Here is a 24,733-nt window from a genome sequence, read left to right on the forward strand (position 1 = left end):
GGCAGTGTGGTGCCAGGACAACAACCTCTCCCTCAATGTGAGCAAGGCAAAGGAGCTGATCTTGGGCTACAGGAAAAGGCCCCCATTCACATCGACGGGGCTGTAGTGGAGTGGGTCGAGAGTTTCAAGTTCCTTGGTGTCCACATCACCAACAAACTATCATGGTCCAAACATACCAAGACAGTCGTGAAGAGGGCACAACAAAACATTTTCCCCCTCAGGAGACTGAAAAGTTTTGGCATGGGTTCCCAGATCCGCAAAAGGTTCTACAGCTGCACCATCGAGAGCATCCTGACCGGTTGCATCACCGCCTGGTATGGCAACCGCTACAGAGGGTAGTGAGGGTAACTCTTCTTGGAACTGCATTGTTGATTAAGGGCTTGTAAGTAAGCATTTCACTGTAAAGTCTACATTGTTGTATTCGGCGCATGTGACAAATAAAGTTTGATTTGAGTTGAGTGTGTGTGTGTGGGTCTCTGAGTGTGTGTGTGGGTCGCTGATTGTGTGTGGGTCTCTGATTGTGTGTGGGTTTCTGAGTGTGTGTGGGCTGTGTTTATGTGTTGATATATGCGTTCCTGTGCTCTCTCTATTCTCCCCTCGAGAACGATGATGTGTTAGTTTTTCTCTGTGTTGATGTGTTAGTTAGTTTTTCTCTGTGTTGATGTGTTAGTTAGTTTTTCTCTGTGTTGATGTGTAAGTTAGTTTTTCTCTGTGTTGATGAGTTAGTTAGTTTTTCTCTGTGTTGATGTGTTAGTTAGTTGTTCTCTGTGTTGATGTGTAAGTTAGTTTCTCTGTGTTGATGTGTTAGTTCGTTTTTCTCTGTGTTGATGTGTTAGTTAGTTTTTCTCTGTGTTGATGTGTGTATCTGTTCTGTCTCTCCCCCTTTCAGAGAAGGAGACATTCCTGAGTCCATTTATCCTGAGGGATCTGCTACCGTCATTATTGGGGAGTTACTACCGCTACACAGGCTCTCTCACCAGCCCGCCCTGCAGCAAGGTGGTTGAGTGGATCGTCTTCTCCAGGCCCGTCTTACTCTCCCACTCACAGGTCAGTTACACACACACACACACACACACACACACACACATTTTGGGGAGTTAAACTGTATTCCCATTCAAAATACTATTTTCCCTAACCCTAAACCTAACTTCTAACTTTAACCCTAAAACTAACCCTTAAGCCTAAAATAGCATTTTAACAAATTCAGGTTTTGAAAAAAACTTTTGCAAACTTTTTTTGTTTTTCTACCTTGTCAGGACATTCTGGGGACTTGTCAGGATATTCTGGTCCTGATAATGTAGGAAAACATGTACACACACGCACACACTATCATCTCGGCTTGGGCGGTATACCGCATATACCGTAAATCAGGATATTTGGAAAAAGCCACGGGATGGTTTTTCAGTACCGTCAATTCAATTGAAACTAAGTTTTTTCAATTTAACTGTCACATTATTTGGAAGCTTACAGTAGTCCCCAGTCACATGGTGATTGTTGACAAGCATACAAGGACAAGAAACCTGAGCCTTGTGAGTCACTCATGGTTTTGCAGTGCCAGGTGATCTAATTACAGTATGGAATTAACAACTAAATGTTTGCCAGCTAGATAGATATCTTATAACTGTCAAGTTAACTATCCAAAATGTGCTAAATGCTCTGCAGTTTTGCATTTGGCTTGCTAATTTAGTAGCTAGTTAGCTATCTAGCTGTGGTTAGCTTCTTCCAAAATCAAGCATTCACTTGCTAACAGCAGAGATCACCACTCCTGGATCAAGATCCTTGCTGGCTAATATTTGTGTTGTGTGTGCATCAAACTGTGAGTAGCATTGTTGAGTTACTTGTATACTTGTATAGTTTAGGACAGAAACTGTACAAAATGTTCGCAATGCGCTCGTTACCTTTTAGTTAGTATTCTCTATGGGATTTGCCATGTACTTGTTAGCATTGCTAACCTTCGGATTATAGCGTATCAGTGGGGTTAGAAAACAGCGCCCCCTGTGTTCAGTGCCGGTATTACCGAATATCCTGGTATGACACAAGGTTGATATGAAGGTTTGACAATTTGGAGACTGCCCAAGTTTACTATTATCCCTCTGTTTCTATACACCAACCTACTCCTCCCCTCTTCCCCTCCTCCTCCTACCCTTCCTCGCCTCCCTCCTCCTTCTCTTCCTATGTGTATCAAACATTAACTGCCTATGTGGTGGATGATTAAACAGGTGTAGCCAATTACTGCTACAGTATGTGAATTATAGGGGCTGTGAACACACGCAAACAGACTGGCTGCGGGCAGCTACAGGCTTGTAAATTCCCTCTGACACCAGGTTGAATATCACACTAAATACTGGAGGTGACTGCATATTTACTGCAAATGACCTCTCCTAACATTACCTACACACCACACCACGCAGTCTTCCAGCTGCTTTATTTTTTAAAACTTTGTTTATTGGATTTTCAACACCAGCATTTACAAAATAATTGCACTTGTAAGTTATTTGGTAGTCATATAAAACAACACATCAAGGACAACAATACAGCAAAACAAAGAGTGAGACAGAAACATAATATATATATTTTTTAAACAAAGACAAAAAAAATTATATATTTTGATACAGTTGCTACAGGTCAACTAGCACAGATAATACAGTCCTCCTTGACATACCAGATGCCGTGTAAACACATACCAGGCCTCTTACATCACCGATATAGAAATATACATCACTCTGGAACTGCAGGGAAATGTAGTCGTTTAACATAAGAAAAGAAGGGAGCCCACATTGCATAGAATTTGTCTACAGACCCATTGAGTGTTTGTTTAATTTTTTCCACTTTATGCAATTCAAAATGGATTTAATCTAAAGCGCATGAGAAGGGGGTGCAGAAGATTTCCATGTAAGTAATATTAATCGTGATAAAGGCAATTACATCCTTATTCATTTTGGTCAGTTGTATTGTGGGTAAGGAAACCCCAAATAATGCAATAAAAGGGTCTCGCTCGATCAAATCAAATGTATTTATATAGCCCTTCTTACATCAGCTGATATCTCAAAGTGCTGTACAGAAACCCAGCCTAAAACCCTAAACAGCAAGTAATGCAGGTATAGAAGCACAGTGGCTAGGAAAAACTCCCTAGAAAGGCCAAAACCTAGGAAGAAACCTAGAGAGGAACCAGGCTATTAGGGGTGGCCACTCCTCTTCTGGCTGTGCCGGGTGGAGATTATAACAGAACATGGCCAAGATTTTTCATGGAGGAGGAATGCTGCCTATGACCCCAAGAACACCATCTCCACCGTCAAACATGGAGGTGGAAACATTATGCTTTGGGGGTGTTTTTCTGCTAAGGGGACAGGACATGTTCATAAATGACCAGCATGGTCATATAATAATAATCACAGTAGTTGTCAATGGTGCAACAAGTCAGCACCTCAAGAGTAAATGTCAGTTGGCTTTTCATAGCCGATCATTGAGAGTATCTCTACCGCTCCTGCTGTCTCTAGAGAGTTGAAAACAGCAGGTCTGGGACAGGTAGCACGTCCGGTGAACAGGTCAGGGTTCCATAGCCGCAGGCAGAACAGTTTAAACTGGAGTAGCAGCACAGCCAGGTGGACTGGGGACAGCAAGTGGTCATCATGCCAGGTAGTCCTGTGGCATGGTCCTAGGGCTCAGGTCCTCCGAGAGAGAGAAAGAGAGAATTAGAGAGAGCATACAGTGGGGGGAAAAAGTATTTGATCCCCTGCTGATTTTGTACGTTTGCCCACTGACAAAGAAAGGATCAGTCTATAATTTTAATGGTAGGTTTATTTGAACAGTGAGAGACAGAATAACAACAAAAATATCCAGATAAACGCATGTCAAAAATGTTATAAATTGATTTGCATTTTAATGAGGGAAATAAGTATTTGACCCCCTCTCAATCAGAAAGATTTCTGGCTCCCAGGTGTCCTTTATACAGGTAACGAGCTGAGATTAGGAGCACGCTCTTAAAGGGAGTGCTCCTAACCGCAGCTTCTTACCTGTAAAAAAGACACCTGTCCACAGAAGCAATCAATCAATCAATCAGATTCCAAACTCTCCACCATGGCCAAGACTAAAGAGCTCTCCAAGGATGTTAGGGACAAGATTGTAGACCTACACAAGGCTAGAATGGGCTACAAGACCATCGCCAAGCAGCTTGGTGAGAAGGTGACAACATTTGGTGCGATTATTCGCAAATGGAAGAAACACAAAAGAACTGTCAATATCCCTCGGCCTGGGGCTCCATGCAAGATCTCACCTCGTGGAGTTGCAATGATCATGAGAACCGTGAGGAATTAGCCCAGAACTACACGGGAGGATCTTGTCAATGATCTCAAGGCAGCTGGGACCATAGTCACCAAGAAAACAATTGGTAACACACTACGCGGTGAAGGACTGAAATCCTGCAGCGCCCGCAAGGTCCCCGTGCTCAAGAATACATATACATGCCCGTCTGAAGTTTGCCAATGAACATCTGAATGACTCAGAGGACAACTGGTGAAAGTGTTGTGGTCAGATGAGACCAAAATGGAGCTCTTTGGCATCAACTCAACTCGCCGTGTTTGGTGGAGGAGGAATGCTGCCTATGACCCCAAAAACACCATCTCAAACCGTCAAACATGGAGGTGGAAACATTATGCTTTGGGGGTGTTTTTCTGCTAAGGGGACAGGACAACTTCACCGCATCAAAGGGACGATGGACGGGGCCATGTACCGTGAAATCTTGGGTGAGAATCTCCTTCCCTCAGCCAGGGCATTGAAAATGGGTCATGGATGGGTATTGCAGCATGACAATGACCCAAAACACATGGCCAAGGCAACAAAGGAGTGGCTCAAGAAGAAGCACATTAAGGTCCTGGAGTGGCGTAGCCAGTCTCCAGACCTTTAATCCCATAGAAAATCTGTGGAGGGAGCTGAAGGATCGAGTTGTCAAACGTCAGCCTCGAAACCTTAATGACTTGGAGAAGATCTGCAAAGAGGAGTGGGACAAAATCCCTCCTGAGATGTGTGCAAACCTGGTGGCCAACTACAAGAAACGTCTGACCTCTGTGATTGCCAACAAGGGTTTTGCCACCAAGTACTAAGTCATGTTTTGCAGAAGGGTCAAATACTTATTTCCCTCATTAAAATGCAAATCATTTGATAACATTTTTGAGATGCGTTTTTCTGGATTTTTTTGTTGTTATTCTGTCTCTCACTGTTCAAATAAACCTCCTACTAAAATTATAGACTGATCATTTCTTTGTAAGTGGGCAAACGTACAAAATCAGCAGGGGATCAAATACTTTTTTCCCCACTGTACTTAAATTCACACAGGACACCGGATAAGACAGGAGAAATACTCCAAATATAACAGACTGACCCTAGCCCCCCGACACATAAACTACTGCAGCATAAATACCGGAGGCTGAGACAGGAGGGGTCAGGAGACACTGTGGCCCCATCCGATGATACCCCCGGACAGGGCCAAACAGGCAGGATATAACCCCACCCACTTTGCCAAAGCACAGCCCCCACACCACTAGAGGGATATCTTCAACCACCAACTTACCATCCTGAGACAAGGCCGAGTATAGTCCACAAAGATCTCCGCCACGACACAACCCAAGGGGGGGCGCCAACCCAGACAGGAAGACCACGTCAGTGACTCAACCCACTCAAGTGACGCACCACTCCTAGGGACGGCATGGAAGAACACCAGTGACTCAGCCCCTGTAATAGGGTTAGCGGCAGAGAATCCCAGTGGAGAGAGGGGAACCGGCCAGGCAGAGACAGCAAGGGTGGTTCGATGCTCCAGAGCCTTTCCGTTCACCTTCACACTCCTGGGCCAGACTACACTCAATCATAGGACCCACTGAAGAGATGAGTCTTCAGTAAAGACTTAAAGGTTGAGACCGAGTCTGCGTCTCTCACATGGGTAGGCAGACCATTCCATAAAAATGGAGCTCTATTGGAGAAAGCCCTGCCTCCAGCTGTTTGCTTAGAAATTCTAGGGACAATTAGGAGGCCTGCGTCTTGTGACCGTAGCGTACGTGTAGGTATGTACGGCAGGACCAAATCGGAAAGATAGGTAGGAGCAAGCCCATGTAATGCTTTGTAGGTTAGCAGTAAAACCTTGAAATCAGCCCTTGCTTTAACAGGAAGCCAGTGTAGGGGGGCTAGCACTGGAGTAATATGATAAAAAAAAATGTGGTTCTAGTCAGGATTCTAGCAGCCATATTTAGCACTAACTGAAGTTTATTTAGTGCTTTATCCGGGTAGCCGGAAAGTAGAGCATTGCAGTAGTCCAACCTAGAAGTAACAAAAGCATGGATTAATTTTTCTGCATCATTTTTGGACAGAAAGATTCAGATTTTTGCAATGTTACGTAGATGGAAAAAAGCTGTCCTTGAAACAGTCTCGATATGTTCTTCAAAAGAGAGATCAGGGTCCAGAGTAACGCCGAGGTCCTTCACAGTTTTATTTGAGACGACTGTACAACCATCAGGATTTATTGTCAGATTCAACAGAAGACCTCTTTGTTTCTTGGGACCTAGAACAAGCATCTCTGTTTTGTCTGAGTTTAAAAGTAGAAAGTTTGCAGCCATCCACTTCCTTATGTCTGAAACACAGGCTTCTAGCGAGGGCAATTTTGGGGCTTCACCATGTTTCATTGAAATGTACAGCTCTGTGTCATCCGCATAACAGTGAAATTTAACATTATGTTTTCGAATGACATCCCGAAGAGGTAAAATATATAGTGAAAACAATAGTGGTCCTAAAACGGAACCTTGAGGAGCACCGACATTTACAGTTGATTTGTCAGAGGACAAACCATTCACAGAGACAAACTGATATCTTTCCAACAGATAAGATCTAAACCAGGCCAGAACTTGTCCGTGTAGACCAATTTGGGTTTCCAATCTCTCCAAAAGAATGTGGTCATCGATGGTATCAAAAGCAGCACTAAGCTCTAGGAGCACGTGGACAGGTGCAGAGCCTTGGTCTGATGCCATTAACCTCTTGGGGCTAGGTGGGACGCTAGCGTGCCACCCGTGGTGCACTCCATCAACAGCAGGTGCATTTCAAGAGCGGCAAATTTGAATCCAAATAAATGTCAAAATTCAAATTTTTCAAAAATACAACTATGTTACACCATTTGAAAGATAAACATCTCCTTAATCTAACCACGTTTTACGATTTCAAAAAGGTTTTACGGCGAAAGCATAAATTTAGAGTATGTTAGGACAGTACATTTACAAGAGTTGTGTGTAATGTTTTGTCAAGTCAAAGACAGGGTCACCAAAACCATAAAACCAGCTAAAATGATGCACTAACCTTTTACAATCTCCATCAGATGACACTCCTAGGACATTATGTTAGACAATGCATGCATTTTTAGTTCTATCAAGTTGATATTTATATACAAAAACAGCGTTTTACTATGGCATTGATGTTGAGGAAATCGTTTCCCTCCAATAACCGGCAGTCAAGTCAGCGTCACAAATTAAATAATTAAAATTAGAAAACATTGGTAAAATATTATATTGTCATTTAAAGAATTATAGATTTACATCTTTTGAACGCAATCAACTTGCCAGATTTAAAAATAACCTTACTGGGAAATCACACTTTGCAATAATCTGAGCACTGTGCCCAGAAAAATACGCGTTGCGATACAGACTAGACGTCATGTTGGGGAGATCTAAAATCGAAAATACTATGTAAATAATCCATTACCTTTGATTCTCTTCATCAGATGTCACTTCCAGGTATCACAGGTCCATAACGAATGTAGTTTTGTTCAAAAAAGCTCATCATTTATGTCCAAAAATCTCCGTCTCGTTAGCACATGATGTAAGCCAGCCGGACTTCTCGTCATGAACGAGGGGAAAAAATATATTTCCGTTCGTTCAAACATGTCAAACGTTGTATAGCATAAATCATTAGGGCCTTTTTTAACCAGAACATGAATAATATTCAAGGTGGACGAATGCATAGTCTTTTATAACGTATTGGAACGAGGGTACCCAACATGAAGTAGCGCGCCAGGTGTCTAATGGGACATCACCGTTCCATGGCTCTTGTTCGGTCAGATCTCCCTCCAGAAGACTCAAAACACTTTGTAAAGGCTGGTGACATCTAGTGGAAGCAATAGGAAGTGCCAAAATATTCCTAAACCCCTGTGTTTTTCAATGGGATAGGTTTAAAGTCAATACAACACATCAGGTATCCACTTCCTGTCAGAAAATGTCTCAGGGTTTTGCCTGCCAAATGAGTTCTGTTATACTCACAGACACCATTCAAACAGTTTTGGAAACTTTAGAGTGTTTTCTATCCATATATAATAAGTATATGCATATTCTAGTTACTGGGTAGGATTAGTAACCAGATTAAATCGGGTACATTTTTTTTATCCAGACGTGCAAATGCTGCCCCCTAGACCCAACAGGTTAAAAGGTAATTTACCACCTTCACAAGTGCAGTCTCAGTGCTATGATGGGGTCTAAAACCAGACTGAAGCGTTTCCTATACATTGTTTGTCTTTAGTAAGGCAGTGAGTTGCTGCGCAACAGCTTTTTCTAAAATGTTTGAGAGGAATGGAAGGTTCGATATAGGCCAATAGTTTTTTATATTTTCTGGGTCAAGATTTGGTTTTTTCAAGAGAGGCTTTATTACTGCCACTTTTAGTGAGTTTGTTACACATCCGGTGGATAGAGAGCCGTTTATTATGTTCAACATAGGAGGGCCAAGCACAGGAAGCAGCTCTTTCAGTAGTTTAGTTGGAATAGGGTCCAGTATGCAGCTTGAAGGGTTGGAGGCCATGATTATTTTCATCATTGTGTCAAGAGATATAGTACTAAAACACTTTAGTGTCTCCCTTGATCCTAGGTCCTGGCAGAGTTGTGCAGACCCAGGACAACAGAGCTTTGGAGGAATACGCAGATTTAAAGAGGAGTCCATAATTTGCTTTCTAATGATCATGATCTTTTCCTCAAAGAAGTTCATGAATGTATTACTGCTGAAGTGAAAGCCATCCTCTCTTGGGGAATGCTGCTTTTTAGTTAGCTTTGCGACAGTATCAAAAAGAAATTTCGGATTGTTCTTATTTTCCTCAATTAAGTTGGAAAAATAGGATGATCGAGCAGCAGTAAGGGCTCTTTGATACTGCACGGTACTGTCTTTCCAAGCAAGTCGGAAGACTTCCAGTTTGGTGTGGCGCCATTTCCGTTCCAATTTTCTGGAAGCTTGCTTCAGAGCTCGTGTATTTTCTGTATAGCAGGGAGCTAGTTTCTTATGACAAATGTTTTTAGTTTTTAGGGGTGCAACTGCATCTAGGGTATTGCGCAAGGTTAAATTGAGTTCCTCTTTTTGTCCTCTGACATCCTTGGGTAGGCAGAGGGAGTCTGGAAGGGCATCAAGGAATCTTTGGGTTGTCTGAGAATTTATAGCTCGACTTTTGATGCTCCTTGGTTGGGGTCTGAGCAGATTATTTGTTGCGATTGCAAACGTAATAAAATGGTGGTCCGATAGTCCAGGATTATGGGGAAAAACATTAACCTCTCTAGGGTCGGCGGGACGAAATCGTCCCACCTACTCAACAGCCAGTTGAATCCCATGGCGCGTTATTCAAATACCTTAGAAATGCTATTACTTCAATTTCTCAAACATATGACTATTTTACACCATTTTAAAGACAAGACTCTCGTTAATCTAACCACACTGTCCGATTTCAAAAAGGCTTTACAACGAAAGCAAAACATTAGATTATGTCAGCAGAGTACCCAGCCAGAAATAATCAGACACCCATTTTTCAAGCTAGCATATAATGTCACATAAACCCAAACCACAGCTAAATGCAGCACTAACCTTTGATGATCTTCATCAGATGACAACCCTAGGACATTATGTTATACAATACATGCATGTTTTGTTCAATCAAGTTCATATTTATATCAAAAAACAGCTTTTTACAGTAGCATGTGACGTTCAGAACTAGCATACCCCCCGCAAACTTCCGGTGAATTTACTAAATTACTCACGATAAACGTTCACAAAAAACATAACAATTATTTTAAGAATTATAGATACAGAACTCCTCTATGCACTCGCTATGTCCGATTTTAAAATAGCTTTTCGGTGAAAGCACATTTTGCAATATTCTGAGTAGATAGCCCGGCATCACAGGGCTAGCTATTTAGACACCCACCAAGTTTAGCCCTGACCAAAGTCAGATTTACTATAAGAAAAATGTTATTACCTTTGCTGTTCTTCGTCAGAATGCACTCCCAGGACTTCTCCTTCAATAACAAATGTTGGTTTGGTTCAAAATAATCCATAGTTATGTTCAAATATCCTCTGTTTTGTTCGTGCGTTCAAGACACTATCCGAATGGTAAAGAAGGGTGACGCGCACGACGCATTTCGTTACAAAAAAAATTCGAAATATTCCATTACCGTACTTCGAAGCATGTCAACCGCTGTTTAAAATCCATTTTTATGCCATTTTTCTCGTAAAAAAGCGATAATATTTTGACCGGGAAAGCGTGTTTACGTTCAAAGACGAAAGAAAATAAAACATGGGGTCGACTTGTGCACGAGCCTCAGTCTGATGGTACTCTGACCGGCCACTATCCAAACGCGCTAATGTTTTTCAGCCAGAGGCTGGAATTACATCATTCAGCTTTTTCCCGGGTTCTGAGAGCCTATGGGAGCCGTAGGAAGTGTCACGTTACAGCAAAGATCCTCAGTTTTCAATAAACAGAGCCAAGAAGAACAAGAACTTGTCAGACAGGCCACTTCCTGTAAGGAATCTTCTCAGGTTTTTGCCTGCCATATGAGTTCTGTTATACTCAGACACCATTCAAACAGTTTTAGAAACGTTAGGGTGTTTTCTATCCAAAGCCAATAATTATATGCATATTCTAGTTAATGGGCAGGAGTAGTAACCAGATTAAATCGGGTACGTTTTTTATCCGGCCGTGCAAATACTGCCCCCTATCCCCAACAGGTTAAGATCCACAACATTTATTCCACGGGACAAAACTAGGTCCAGAGTATGACTGTGGCAGTGAGTAGGCCCAGAGACATCTGATCTGATCTGTGTGCCGCTTAATTCTGAGAGTGTGTTAAAGATGTCTTTCCAGAAACCAACAAGAGATGGGCAACACCAAAACATGTGTACATGATTACCAGGAGACTGGTTACATCGTACACAATTAGGGTTCACATCCTTGTAAATTTTGGACAATCTTGCTTTGGTCCAGTGGGTCTTATGAATGAGCTTGCATTGAATGAGACCATGCCGAGCGCAAATAGAAGAGGTATGTACCCTTTTGAGTGGCCCTTCCCATAGTTCATCAGATATTTCCTCACCCAGTTCCTCCTCCCATGAGGATTTAATATTGTTTAATGAGGTGGTTTGTAGTGAGCAAATTTGACTATAGATTATTGACAAGGTGCCTTTCAGAGTAGGAAGTGGGATAAGAAATGTGTCAAACTGTGTTTCACCAGGAAGGGTGAGGAATCTGGGATCTATGCTGTGGACGTAACTCCGGATATGTAAAGAAATTATAATAATTGTTCAAACGTACTAAATGTATTGTTAATATAGCTCTCTGAATCTTTTAATACTGAGACTAGACCATGTTGAGAAAGCACCATCAACCATTGATGGGGAAAAAGCTGAGTTTGAGGCTACCGGAGCCAAAGAAGAGGTTGTCTGAAACCCAAAGTGGTGGCTAAATTGATTCCAGATCTTCAATGTTGTTTTGACACATATATTTTTGTTGAAGGAGGAGTAAGGGCCTGTAACGGAGGAGTGAGTGAGGGAAGACAATGATGCCGGTATAGATGAGACGGCCTCCATCTCTAGTCAAATTGGGGGTGGGAATATCTCTCTGCTCTGCAACCAGTAGTGAATGATCCTAAGGTTAGCAGCCCAATAATAGAATCTGAAATCCGGTAGCGCTAGACCGCCGTCTGGTCTAAGCCTCTGCAAAAGCTGTTTTCCTATCATAAGGGGCTTTTTGTCCTATATAAAAGTTAGAATTAGGCTGTCAATCTTTTTGAAAAACGTATTGGGAAGAAAAATCAGTAGGCACCAATAGAGATATAAGAATTTAGGGAGAGTATTCATATTAATAGAATTAATTATTGCGACTAAGGAGAGGTGTAGCAAAGACCAGCATTCCAAATCGTCCTTAGAACGAGTTAAAAGAGGAGCAAAGTTGGCCTGATAAAAGGTTTTCAAATCTGATTCTGACATGCACCCCGAGATAAATAAAACTTCCCAGCTGCTTTATAAATATACTGCTACTGTAGAAAGGATAATAAATAGCACATCAAGTGCTTGGCTTTTAATAATCCTTTCTCAGTAAGACATGGTCTTATGATCTTATTTGGATTATCTTAGTATGTGCAACACTTGGTTATATACACATATATTCACATATCTCCTTGAATGTACATTGCATGTTTGAAGAGCTCCGGATGAGATATGTTCACAAACCTGCAGCAGAGGACAAATCCTTTGTTCTGTATTGGATCACTGGACGCAGAGTATTGACTGTGTACTGCAATGTTTTATGGCATTCATATATGGTCTCTTATGAATACGTAATTCATTTTTCCATCCGTCGATAGAAGAAATTGATTCTAGCCCGTCTTTAATGGTTAGTCATTACAGCGCTCTGCAGGGCATCAGTCAAACAGATCGATGGCAGAACATTTGCCCCATTGAAATGTTACACACTCCTGGAGCCAGTTGAGCAGAACAGAGGCACGTTTATGTCCTTTGCTTCAGGGACACACACATGCACCCCCTCCAACCAACATGCAACACACACACAAGCAAAACAGTCACACGCACATGCACATGCACACACACTGCTTCTGCCTTACTGAAGCCTATCCCTCTCTCACTCTTCTTCTGTCTAGCTGGAGGCGTTCTACTCCATCTTCACCACTGAGCAGCAGGACCATGTGAAGTCAGTAGAGTACCTGAGAAACAACTACAGACCCCTCCAGGACCTGGACAACAGGGAGGTGTTGAAGTCCGCTGTTAAAGATGCCTGGCAGAGGGACCTGACTGACAGCCAGGGACTAGGTACAGACGGCATCACAGACGCATCCAGAGGTACCACACTATACACTCTCTTACATTCAGTCAGTCAGTCAGTCAGTCAGTCACCAGACACATCCAGAGGTACCACACTATACACTCTCTTACATGCAGTCAGTCGGTCGGTCGGTCGGTCGGTCGGTCGGTCGGTCGGTCGGTCGGTCAGTCAGTCACCAGACACATCCAGAGGTACCACACTATACACTCTCTTACATGCAGTCAGTCGGTCGGTCGGTCGGTCGGTCAGTCAGTCAGTCAGTCACCAGACACATCCAGAGGTACCACACTATACACTCTCTTACATGCAGTCAGTCAGTCAGTCAGTCAGTCAGTCAGTCACCAGACACATCCAGAGGTACCAATATAGCTGATCTGATCTGACCTTACGCTTCTTCTCACCATGCCACTCGGTCTTTCACTTAGTGCCTGTCGTTTGTCTATACCAGTGTTTCACAAACTCAGTCCTGGGGACCCCAAGGGGTGCACGTTTTGGTTTCTGCCCTAACACTACACAGCTGATTCAAATTATTGAAGCTTTATGATTAGTTTGATTATTTGAATCAACATTCACTCATACGTTTATTCAGTCAATCAGTCTTTCAGTTGTTTATTGCCTTTCTTTGTCTTTGAATAAAATATTTTTCACTGCTTTATTTTGCATTATTGACATTGTTAGTTGAGGCTAGGGTTCGACCGATTATGATTTTTCAACGCCGATACCGGTTATTGGAGGACCAACCCGGGCCGATACCGATTAATCGGCCGATATTTTTATTTTTTTGTTTATTTGTAATAATCAAATGAAATCAAATGTATTTATATAGCCCTTCTTACATCAGCTGATATCTCAAAGTGCTGTACAGAAACCCAGCCTAAAACCCCAAACAGCAAGCAATGCAGGTGTAGAAGCACGGTGGCTAGGAAAAACTCCATAGAAAGGCCAAAACCTAGGAAGAAACCTTTGCCAAACCACAGCCCCCACACCACTAGAGGGATATCTTCAACCACCATGATTTGGCTGTTGCTGACAATTACAACAATACTGAATGAACACTTATTTTAACTTAATATAATACAAATTGACAACAGCCACCCTCGAAGCAGCGTTACCCATGTAGAGGAAGGGAAACAACTACTCCAAGTCTCAGAGTGAGGGACTTTGAAACGCTATTAGCGCGCACCCGGCTAACTAGCTAGCCATTTCACATCGGTTACACCAGCCTAATCTTGGGAGTTGATAGGCTTGAAGTCATAAACAGCGCAATGCATTGCGAAGGGCTGCTAGCAAACGCAAAAAAGTGCTGTTTGAATGAACGCTTACGAGCCTGCTGCTGCCTACCATCACTCAGTCAGACTGCTATATCAAATCATAGACTTAATTATAACATAATAACACACAGAAATACGAGCCTTAGGTCATTAATATGGTCGAATCCGGAAACTATGATCTCGAAAACAAATCGTTTTTCCTGTCAGTGCAATACGGAACTGTTCCGTAATTTATCTAACTGGTGGCATCCTTAAGTCTAAATAATCCTGTTACATTGAACAACGTTCAATGTTATGTCATAATTACGTAAAATTCTGGCATATTAGTTCGCAATGAGCCAGGCGGCCCAAACTGTTGCATATACCCTGACTGCGTGCAATGAATGCAAAATTACACAATTTCACTTGCTTAATATTGCCTGCTAACCTGGATTTCTTTTAGCTAAATATGCAGGTTTAAAAATATATACTTCTGTGTATTGATTTTAAGAAAGGCATTGATGTTTATGGTTAGGTACAGTCGTGCAACGATTGTGCTTTTTTTCACAAATGCGCTTTTGTTAAATCATCCCCGTTTGGCGAAGTCGGCTGTCTTTGTTAGGAAGAAATAGTCTTCATAGTTCACAATGAGCCAGGCGGTCCAAACTGCTGCATATACCCTGACTCTGTTTGCAAGAGAAGTGACACATTTTCCCTAGTTAAAAGAAATTCATGTTAGCAGGCAATATTAACTAAATATGCAGGTTTAAAAATATATACTTGTGTATTGATTTTAAGAAAGGCATTGATGTTTATGGTTGGAGCAACGTGTACCTAAGCGATTATATGCAACGCAGGACAGGCTAGATAAACTAGTAATATCATCAATCATGTGTAGTTAACTAGTGATTATGATTGATTGATTGTTTTTTTATAAGATAAGTTTAATGCTAGCTAGCAACTTACCTTGGCTTCTTACTGCATTTGCGTAACAGGCCGGCTCCTCGTGGAGTGCAATGTAAAGCAGGTGGTTAGAGCGTTGGACTAGCTAACCATAAGGTTGCAAGATTGAATGCCCGAGCTGACAAGGTAAAAATCTGTCATTCTGCCCCTGAACAAGGCGCCCACCGTTCCTAGGCCGTCATTGAAAATAAGAATTTGTTCTTAACTAACTTGCCTAGTTAAATAAAGGTTAAAAAAAAATAAAAAATTGGCCAAATCGGTGTCTAAAAATACTGATTTCCGATTGTTATGAAAACTATTCCGATTAATCGGTCGACCTCTAGTTGAGGCTCCGCTAAAACCGGTCGAGTTCATCCAGAAAGGCCCCTGCCTCTTTAAATGCCAGCTCTCTTTGTTTTGAGTGTGGCTGGCAGAGAGAATTGAATGGGAGTGATTGTGATGAAGTGGGAGCTAGCGCTGTAACGGGCTACATGACTGAGTAATCATCATTAATATGCACACAAAAAATTGTCATACAAATTAAGTTGTGAAATTGCTCTGTCTCTCTCTCATCTTTCTTCCATTTCCTCTTCCATTTCTGTCCCATTTTCTCTCTCCCTTTCTCTCAGACGTATCCTCTCTGATCCCTGGGTCTACTGATATATACAGTTGAAGTCGGAAGTTTACATACACCTTAGCCAAATACATTTAAACTCAGTTTTTCACAATTCCTGACATTTAATCCTAGTAAACATTCCCTGTCTTAGGTCAGTTAGGATCACCACTTTATTTTAAGAATGTGAAATGACAGAATAATAGTAGAGAGAATTATTTATTTCAGCTTTTATTTCTTTCATCACATTCCCAGTGGGTCAGAAGTTTACATACACTGCGTGCACAATTATTAGGCAAGTTAGTATTCTGATCTTATCATTATTTCTATTCACATTTTCGAACTCCAAACCATATAAACTTGAACGCTTATTGGATTTAATCATTTTCAGGATATATGTATTTGTGTAATGAGGGAGGGTGTGGCGAAAGTGAATAACACCTTATATCAAGGTGTGCATAATTATTAGGCAGCCTCATTACCTCAGGTAAAATGGGCCAAAAAAAGAGATTTAACTGACACTGAAAAGCCAAAAAATGCCTTTCAGACAGATGCGACACTCTTTAAATAGCTAAACTATTGAGGCGTGACCACCGGACAATCAAACGTTTTGTTGCGAATAGTCAACTGGGGCGCAAAAAACGCATGGGGAAGAAAAGGCGCAAATTAACTGCAAAAGACTTGAGAAGAGTTAAACGTCAAACTACCAGGAACCCATTATCCTCCAGTGCCACCGTATTCCAGAGCTGCAACCTACCTGGAGTGTTCAAAAGTACAAGGTGTCAAGTGCTCAGAGACATGGCCAAGGTCAAGAAGACTGAAACAAGACCACCACTGAATAAGATTCGCAAGATGAAGCGTCAAGATTGGGCAAAGAAATACCTGAAGACAGATATTTCAAAGGTTTTATGGACAGATGAAATGAAAGTGACTCTTGATGGACCAAATGGATGGGCCCGTGGCTGGATCAGTAATGGATACAGGGCACCACTTTGAGTCAGGTGCCAGCAAGGTGAAGGAGGGGTACTGGTATGGGCTGCTATCATTGAGGATGAGGTAGTTGGACCTTTTCAGGTTGAAGATGGACTGAAACTCAACTCCCAAACCTACTGCCAGTTTCTGGAAGATTCTTTCGTCAAACAGTGGTACAGGAAGAAGTCCTCAGCATTCTAGAAGACCATGATCTTTATGCAGGACAATGCTCCATCACATGCATCCAAGTACTCCACTGCTTGGATAGCCAGCAAGGGCCTCAAAGATGCCTGAATAACGACCTGGCCCCCTTCCTCACCTGACATAAATCCTATTGAGAACTTGTGGGCCCTTCTCAAACGTGAGATTTACAGTGAGGGAAGACAATACACCTCTTTGAACAGCATTTGGGAGGCTGTGGTTGCTGCTTCAGCGAAAATTGATCGTGAACAGATCAAGAAACTGACAGACTCCATGGATGGAAGGCTCATGGCAGTTCTTGAAAATAAGGGTGGCTATTTTGGTCACTGAATATTTTTGAAAGGCCAAAAATGTTATATAATTGTCGTTTTGTGTTACTTATCTGTTACACTTACTCTAAAAATTGAGAGTCAACAAGTGAGTTGAGAGAAATTATTTTTGTAATTTAGTTGCCTAATAATTGTGTACACTTATATATTTCCCTGAGAAAGACAAAACTCACTTTTCCTTTGTTGAACATTCAGGTTTGAGGTTCAATAACATTTTGGATTGACTGAGAGCATTGTGTTTGTTGAACAGTAAAATGAATCTCGAGGAATACAATTTGCCTAACATTTGTGCACGCAGTGTACACTCAATTAGTATTTGGTAGCATTGCCTTTAAATTGTTTAACTTGGGTCAAACGTTTCGAGTAGCCTTCCACAAGCTTCCCACAATAAGTTGGGTGAATTTTGGCCCATTCCTCCTGACAGAGCTGGTGTAACTGAGTCAGGTTTCTAGACCTCCTTGCTCACACACACTTTTCTGTTCTGCCCACAAATGTTCTATAGAATTGAGGTCAGGGCTTTGTGAGGGCCACTAAAATACCTTGACTTTGTTGTCCTTAAGCTATTTTGCCACAACTTTGGAAGTATGCTTGGGGTCATTGTCCATTTGGAAGACCCATTTGCGACCAAGCTTTAACTTCCTGACTGATGTCTTGAGATGTTGCTTCATTATATCCACATCATTTTCCTTTCCTCATGAAGTTATCTATTTTGTGAAGTGCACCAGTCCCTCCTGCAGCAAAGCACCCCCACAACATGATGCTGCCACCCCCGTGGTTCACGGTTGGGATGGTGTTCTTCGGCTTGCAAGCCTCCCCCTTGTTCCTCCAAATATAGTGATGGTCATTACGGCCAAACAGTTCTATTTTTGTTTCATCAGACCAGAGGACATTTCTCCAAAAAGTATGATCTTTGTGCCATGTGCAATTGCAAACCGTAGTCTGGCTTTTTTTATGGCGGTTTTGGAGTCGTGGCTTCTTCCTTGCTGAGCGGCCTTTCAGGTTATGTCGATATAGGACTCGTTTTACTGTGGATATAGATACTTTTGTACCTGTTTCATCCAGCATCTTCACAAGGTCCTTTGCTGTTGGTCTGGGATTGATTTGCACCTTTCGCACCAAAGTACGTTCATCTCTAGGAGACAGAACGCGTTTCCTTCCTGAGTGGTATGATGGCTGCATCGTCCCATGGTGTTTATACTTGCGTACTATTGTTTGTACAGATGAACGTGGTATCTTCAGGCGTTTGGAAATCCCAATGATGAACCAGATTTGTGGAGGTGTACAATTTGTTTTCTGAGGGCTTGGCTGATTTCTTTTGATTTTCCCAAGATGTCAAGCAAAGAGCCACTGAGTTTGAAGGTAGGCCTTGAAATACATCCACAGGTACACCTCCTATTGACTCAATTGATGTCAATTAGCCTATCAGAAGCTTCTAAAGCCATGACATAATTTTCTGGAATTTTCCAAGCTGTTTAAAGGCACAGTCTACTTAGTGTATGTAAACTTCTGACCCACTGGAATTGTGATACAGTAAATTATAAGTGACATAATCTGTCTGTAAACAATTGTTGGAAAAATGACTTGTGTCATGTACAAAGTAGATGTCCTAGCTATAGTTTGTGGAGTGGTTGAAACTATAGTTTGTGGAGTGGTTGAAAAACAAGTTTTAATGACTCTAACCTAAGTGTATGTAAACTTCCCACTTCAACTGTATGTAGATACAGTATAATAGCCCCTCTCCTCCTCTCTTCTCCTCTCTGATCTCCTCTCCTCCTATCTGCACTCTTCTCCTTTCCTCTCTTCTCTCTCCTCTCCTCTGCTCTCCTCCCTCCTCTTTTCTGCTGTCCTCTCTGCTCTCCTCTGCTCTCCTCAGCTCTCCTCAGCGCTCCTCTGCTCTCCTCTCTGCTCTCCTCTGCTCTCATCTCTTCTCATCTCTGCTCTCCTCTCTGCTCTCCTCTCCTTTCCTCTGCTCTCCTCCTCTCTGCTCTCCTTTCTCCTCCTCTCTGCTTTCCTCTCTCCTCTTCTCTGCTCTCCTCTCCTCTCTGCTCTCCTCTGCTGCTCTCCTCTCTCCTCCTCTCTGCTCTCCTCTCCTCTCTCATCCTCTCTGCTCTCCTCTCGCCTCCTCTTTCCTCCTCTCTGCTCTCCTCTCTCCTCCTCTCTGCTCTCCTCACTCCTCTCTGCTCTTATCTGTTCTCCTCTCTGCTTTCGCCCTCTCTGCTCTCCTCTCTCCTCTTCTCTCCTTTCCTCTCTCCTCCTATCTGCTCTCCTCTCTCCTCTCCTCCATCTCTCACCCAACCTAACCCTCTCCTCACGTCCCACCTCCATTTCATGTATACATAATTCACACTACTTTCACATAATTTTTTCAGTGGAATAATGGAGCAATCTAAGACAGAAAACATAGAGCTTCCTGCCTTGAAACTGGTTGTAGACAGCTTCTTAATCCGTTGTCTAGTAACTCAACATTCCATGCACAGACAGACAGACAGACGGACGGACGGACGGACGGACGGAAGGACGGAAGGAAGGAAGGAAGGAAGGAAGGAAGGAAGGAAGGAAGGAAGGAAGGAAGGAAGGAAGGAAGGAAGGAAGGAAGGAAGGAAGGAAGGAAGGAAGGAAGGAAGGAAGGAAGGAAGGAAGGAAGGAAGGACACATGGATATGGATGTCTTTCCGGTGACCATACGGTGACCATACTGTAGCCTACATCACCACCTTGAGGTTATGTATAGTACTGCAGCCATACAGTGTGTGAGTGAGTCATTCTCTGATCTATTCTCTAGTACCACAGATGAGACGACTGACTCACTTAAATATAGAACCACTGAAGATGACTAAAGAAGTTGTCAACAACACCACACATGCCTGACTCCTGTTTCAGATTCATCACACACATTCACTCCTCCAGTCTACAGACCCTGGTCTCTATCCCTCCACCCCTCCAATCCTTCGTCCCACCTTCCTCCATCCCTCTAACTCTCTAGCTCTCCACCATTCCATCCCTACTTCCTCCATCTCTATATCCCTCTATCTCTCTATTTCTTCATCCCTCCATTCCTACTTCCTCCTTCTTCCATCCCTCTATCTCCGTCTCTCCACTCCTCCATCCCTCTATCGCTCCATCCAGTACCCTAGAGACTGGTTTGTTGTACTATACCAGAGCCCTGTGTATTGAGGCTCAAGGCTAGTGTCTTTATGAGCTTATGTATTCTTTCAGTCTGGTTAAAGCTGCTCCTCTGGAAACCAACGGCTGGATGAGTCAGCAGTCAGACAGTAATAAAATATGTAGTTTCTCCTCAGGCTGCCTGCGACCCACGCATGTAGCACACAAACACACACACCTTGCCATTATCAGATCAGACAGAGCTGGTGAGATGTACACAACCAGCAGTCCGCCGCTCCGAGTGAATCCTTTTATTTTTTACCTGTTTCTGTCACCATCATCACTTCATTCATCAGAAAAACAAGTCTTCAAGGCTTTCTCTTGCTCTTTCTCTCTATCCTATCCTCTTCCGCCCAGGGTGGTTTTTATTGTCAAATAAATAATGTGTTTACCGTTTTCTCTCTCAATCCTTCCGTCTCCTCATTCCTCTTCACTCTCTTTCACCCCTCCTTCCCTCTCCATTCTGATTGTCCTTCCTCAACCCCCCCCCCCCCCCCCCACACACCTCCTTCCCTCCTCCCCCCCACATCCCTCCCTCACCAGTCTGCAGCAGTGCCCCGGTCAACATGAAGATCCAGCCACTGAACGGCACTGCCCTGGTGGTGAGCTGGCAGCGCCCGCTAGTGGTCTACCACCCGCCTATCACCAGCTTCATGGTCTCCTACAGCTGGATGAAGAGTGACGTGGCCTACGAGAAGACTGGGGACCAGAACATGGTGAGACACACAGACAGAGAACGCTGTACAGACTGTCAGTCGGTCACAGTTGCCTGGCTGGAAATAGACACTCCAGGTCTGTCTGTCACAAATCAAATCACATTTTATTGGTCACATGCTTTGTAAACATCATGGGGAAGACTAACAGTGAAATGCTTACTTACGGGCCCTTCCCAACAATGCAGAGAGAAAAAAATCGAAATAATAGAAAACATAATAACGCGAGGAATAAATACACAATGAGTAACGAGAACTTGGCTATACAGTATATACGGGATAACACTACTGAGACAATGTGCAGGGGTACGAGGTCATTGGGGTAGATATGTAAATATAGGTAAGGATAAAGTGACTAGGCAAAATAGTTAGTGCAAAAAGGGTCAATGCAGATAGTCCTGGGAAGCTATTTGGTTAACTATTTAACTAACAGAAGCTGTTCAGGGTCCTGTTGGTTCCAGACTTGTGCATCGGTACTGCTTGCCGTGCGGTAGAGAGAACAATCCATGACACACACACTGCACCGAGACTCCCACTGTGATGTGTCCGATGGGCTCAGCTCCCTCCAGTCTAATGTGTCAGTGAGAGGTGAGATGCACACCACGTCTGGCTCGTACCGTCACTGTAACGTGGGATCTCAGTGAAGTTCTATTTTTAAAGACATCATGGCAGTCTTCTCATTCAGCCAGTGGTTGTTATTGATATAGTTCACGCCTTCACATTAGTTTCCAACTTGGATGTGTCGACTATTTAGACTTGCCAAATGGAGCCTAACTTGTCTCATCCTCTAAATACACTATATACAAATGTATGTGGACACCCAATAGACAAACAATCTCCATAGACAAACACTGGCAGTAGAATGGCCTTACTGAAGAGCTCAGTGACGTTCTACATGGCATCATCATAGAATGCCACCTTTCCAACAAGTCAGTTCATCAAATGTCTGCCCTGCTAGAGCTGCCCTGGTCAACTGTAAGGGCTGTTATTGGGAAGTGGAAACATCTTGGAATAACAATGGCTCAGCCATGAAGTGGTAGGCCACACAAGCTCCACAGAACGGGACTGGCAACTGCTGAAGCGCGTAGTGCGTAAAAATTTGCTGTGCTCGGTTGCAACACTCACTACCGAGTTCCAAACTGCCTCTGGAAGCAACGTCAGCACAAGAACTGTTCGTCAGGAGCTTCATTAAATGGGTTTCCATGGCCGAGCAGCCGCACACAAGCCTAAGATCACCATGCGTGTAATGACCTGGGTTTGGAGACGTAGCGGAGTCAGGCGCAGGACACAGGTTTGAGTGAAAACAGTCTAGTTTACTCAAGAAAAACACAAGCAAAATCTCCAACAGGAAACAACAGTGTGAGGAGAAACACCTCCAACAACCACTGACAAAGAACAATCACAGACAAAACAGAAAGGTAAGCCAGAGGGTTAAATAAGGAACATAATAAGGGAATTGAAACCAGGTGTGTGTAATCAAGACAAAACAAAACGAAAAGGTAAACATGGATTGGTGGTGACTAGAAAGCCGGTGACGTCGACCGCCGAACGGCGCCCGAACAAGGAGAGGGGCCGACTTCAGCGGAAGTCGTGACAATGCGCAATGCCAAGCGTTGGCTGGAGTGGTGTAAAGCTTGCTGCCATTGGACTATGGATCAGTGGAAACGTGTTCTCTGGAGTGATGATTCACGCTTCATCATCTGGCAGTCCGACAGACAAATCTGGGTTTGGCGGATGCCAAGAGATTGCTAACTGCCCCAATGCAGAGTGCCAACTGTATAGTTTGGTGGTGGAGGATTAATGGTCTGGAGCTGTTTTTCATGGTTCGGGCTAGGACCCTTAGTTCCAGTGAAAGGAAATCTTAACACCACAGCATACAATTACATTCTAGACGATTCTGTGCTTCCAAGTTTGTGGCAAGGCCATTTCTTGTTTCAGCATGACAAATCAAATCAAAGTTTATTTGTCATGTGCGCCGAATACAACAGGTGTAGACCATACAGTGAAATGCTTACTTACAGGCTCTAACCAACAGTGCAAAAAAGGTTTTATGTGAACAATAGGTAAGTAAATAAATAAAACAACAGTAAAAAGACAGTGAAAAATAACAGTAGCGAGGCTATATACAGTAGCGAGGCTATAACAGTTTCCCTGCATTGTTGACAATGCTACCGTGCACAAAGTGAGGGCAATATTGAAATCGTTTCTCGAGATCGGTGTGGAAGAACTTGACTGGCCTGCACAAAGCCCTGACCTCAACCCCATCGAACACCTTTGGGATGAATTGGAACGCCGACTGCGAGCCAGGCTTAATCGCCCAACAAGACCTAATCAGTGCCCGACCTCACTAATGGCTGAATGGAAGCAAGTCCCCGCACCAATGCCGCAGCAATGTACCAACATCTAGTGGAAAGCCTTCCAAGAAGAGTGGAGGCTGTTATAGCATCAAAGGGGGGGGGCAGTTCTATTTTTATGCCCATGATTTTGGAATGAGATGTTCGACAAGCAGGTGTCATGTAGTGTGTGTGTATATATACTTTTGGTCATGTAGTGTGTGTGTGTGTGTGTGTGTGTGTGTGTGTATATATATATATATATATATATATATATATATATATATATATATATATATATATATATATATACGGTTGAAGTCGGAAGTTTACATACACTTAGGTTGGAGTCATTAAAACTCGTTTTTCAACCACTCCATTAATTTCTTGTTAACAAACTATAGTTTTGGCAAGTCGGTTAGGACATCTACTTTGTGCATGACACAAGTAATTTTTCTAACAATTGTTTACAGACAGATTATTTCACTTATAATTCACTGTATCACAGTTCCCGTGTGTCAGAAGTTTTATACACTAAGTTGGGTGTGCCTTTAAACAGCTTGGAAAATTCCAGAAAATTCTTTTATGGCTTTAGCAGCTTTTGATAGGCTAATTGACATCGTTTGAGTCAATTGGAGGTGTACCTGTGGATGTATTTCAAGGCCTACCTTCAAACTCAGTGCCTCTTTGCTTGACATCATGGGAAAATCAAAAGAAATCAGCCAAGACCTCGGAACAAAAATGGTAGACCTCCACAAGTCTGGTTCATCCTTGGGAGCAATATACAAATGCCTGAAGGTACCACGTTCATCTGTACAAACAATAGTACGCAAGTATAAACACCATGGGACCACACAGCCATCATACCGCTCAGGAAGGAGACGCGTTCAGTCTCCTAGAGATGAACGTACTTTGGTGCGAAAAGTGTAAATCAATCGACCTTGTGAAGATGCTGAAGGAAACAGGTACAAAAGTATCTATATCCACAGTAAAACGAGTCCTATATCGACATAACCTGAAAGGGCGCTCAGCAAGGAAGATGCCACTGCTCCAAAACCGCAATTAAAAAGCCAGACTACGGTTTGCAACTGCACATGGGGACAAA

General features: G+C 42.9%; 1 protein-coding gene across 2 annotated transcripts in view; it reads left to right on the forward strand.

Annotated features, from left to right (window-relative positions):
• LOC106583528 (receptor-type tyrosine-protein phosphatase gamma) overlaps window positions 1-24,733 on the forward strand; it is a 258,643-nt gene that overhangs the window by 191,948 nt on the left and 41,962 nt on the right. Inside the window, exons 7-9 of one of the 2 annotated variants that reach the window (XM_045705290.2) lie at window positions 890-1,047; window positions 12,933-13,131; window positions 21,126-21,298. In XM_045705290.2, coding sequence (XP_045561246.1) covers window positions 890-1,047; window positions 12,933-13,131; window positions 21,126-21,298 — 530 coding nt within the window. The remainder of the gene's footprint in view (window positions 1-889; window positions 1,048-12,932; window positions 13,132-21,125; window positions 21,299-24,733) is intronic. The other variant, XM_045705291.2, reaches the window with a different exon arrangement.

Source organism: Salmo salar, chromosome 22, assembly GCF_965601325.2.
Source record: "Salmo salar chromosome 22, fSalSal1, whole genome shotgun sequence".
Lineage (NCBI taxonomy): Eukaryota > Metazoa > Chordata > Actinopteri > Salmoniformes > Salmonidae > Salmo > Salmo salar.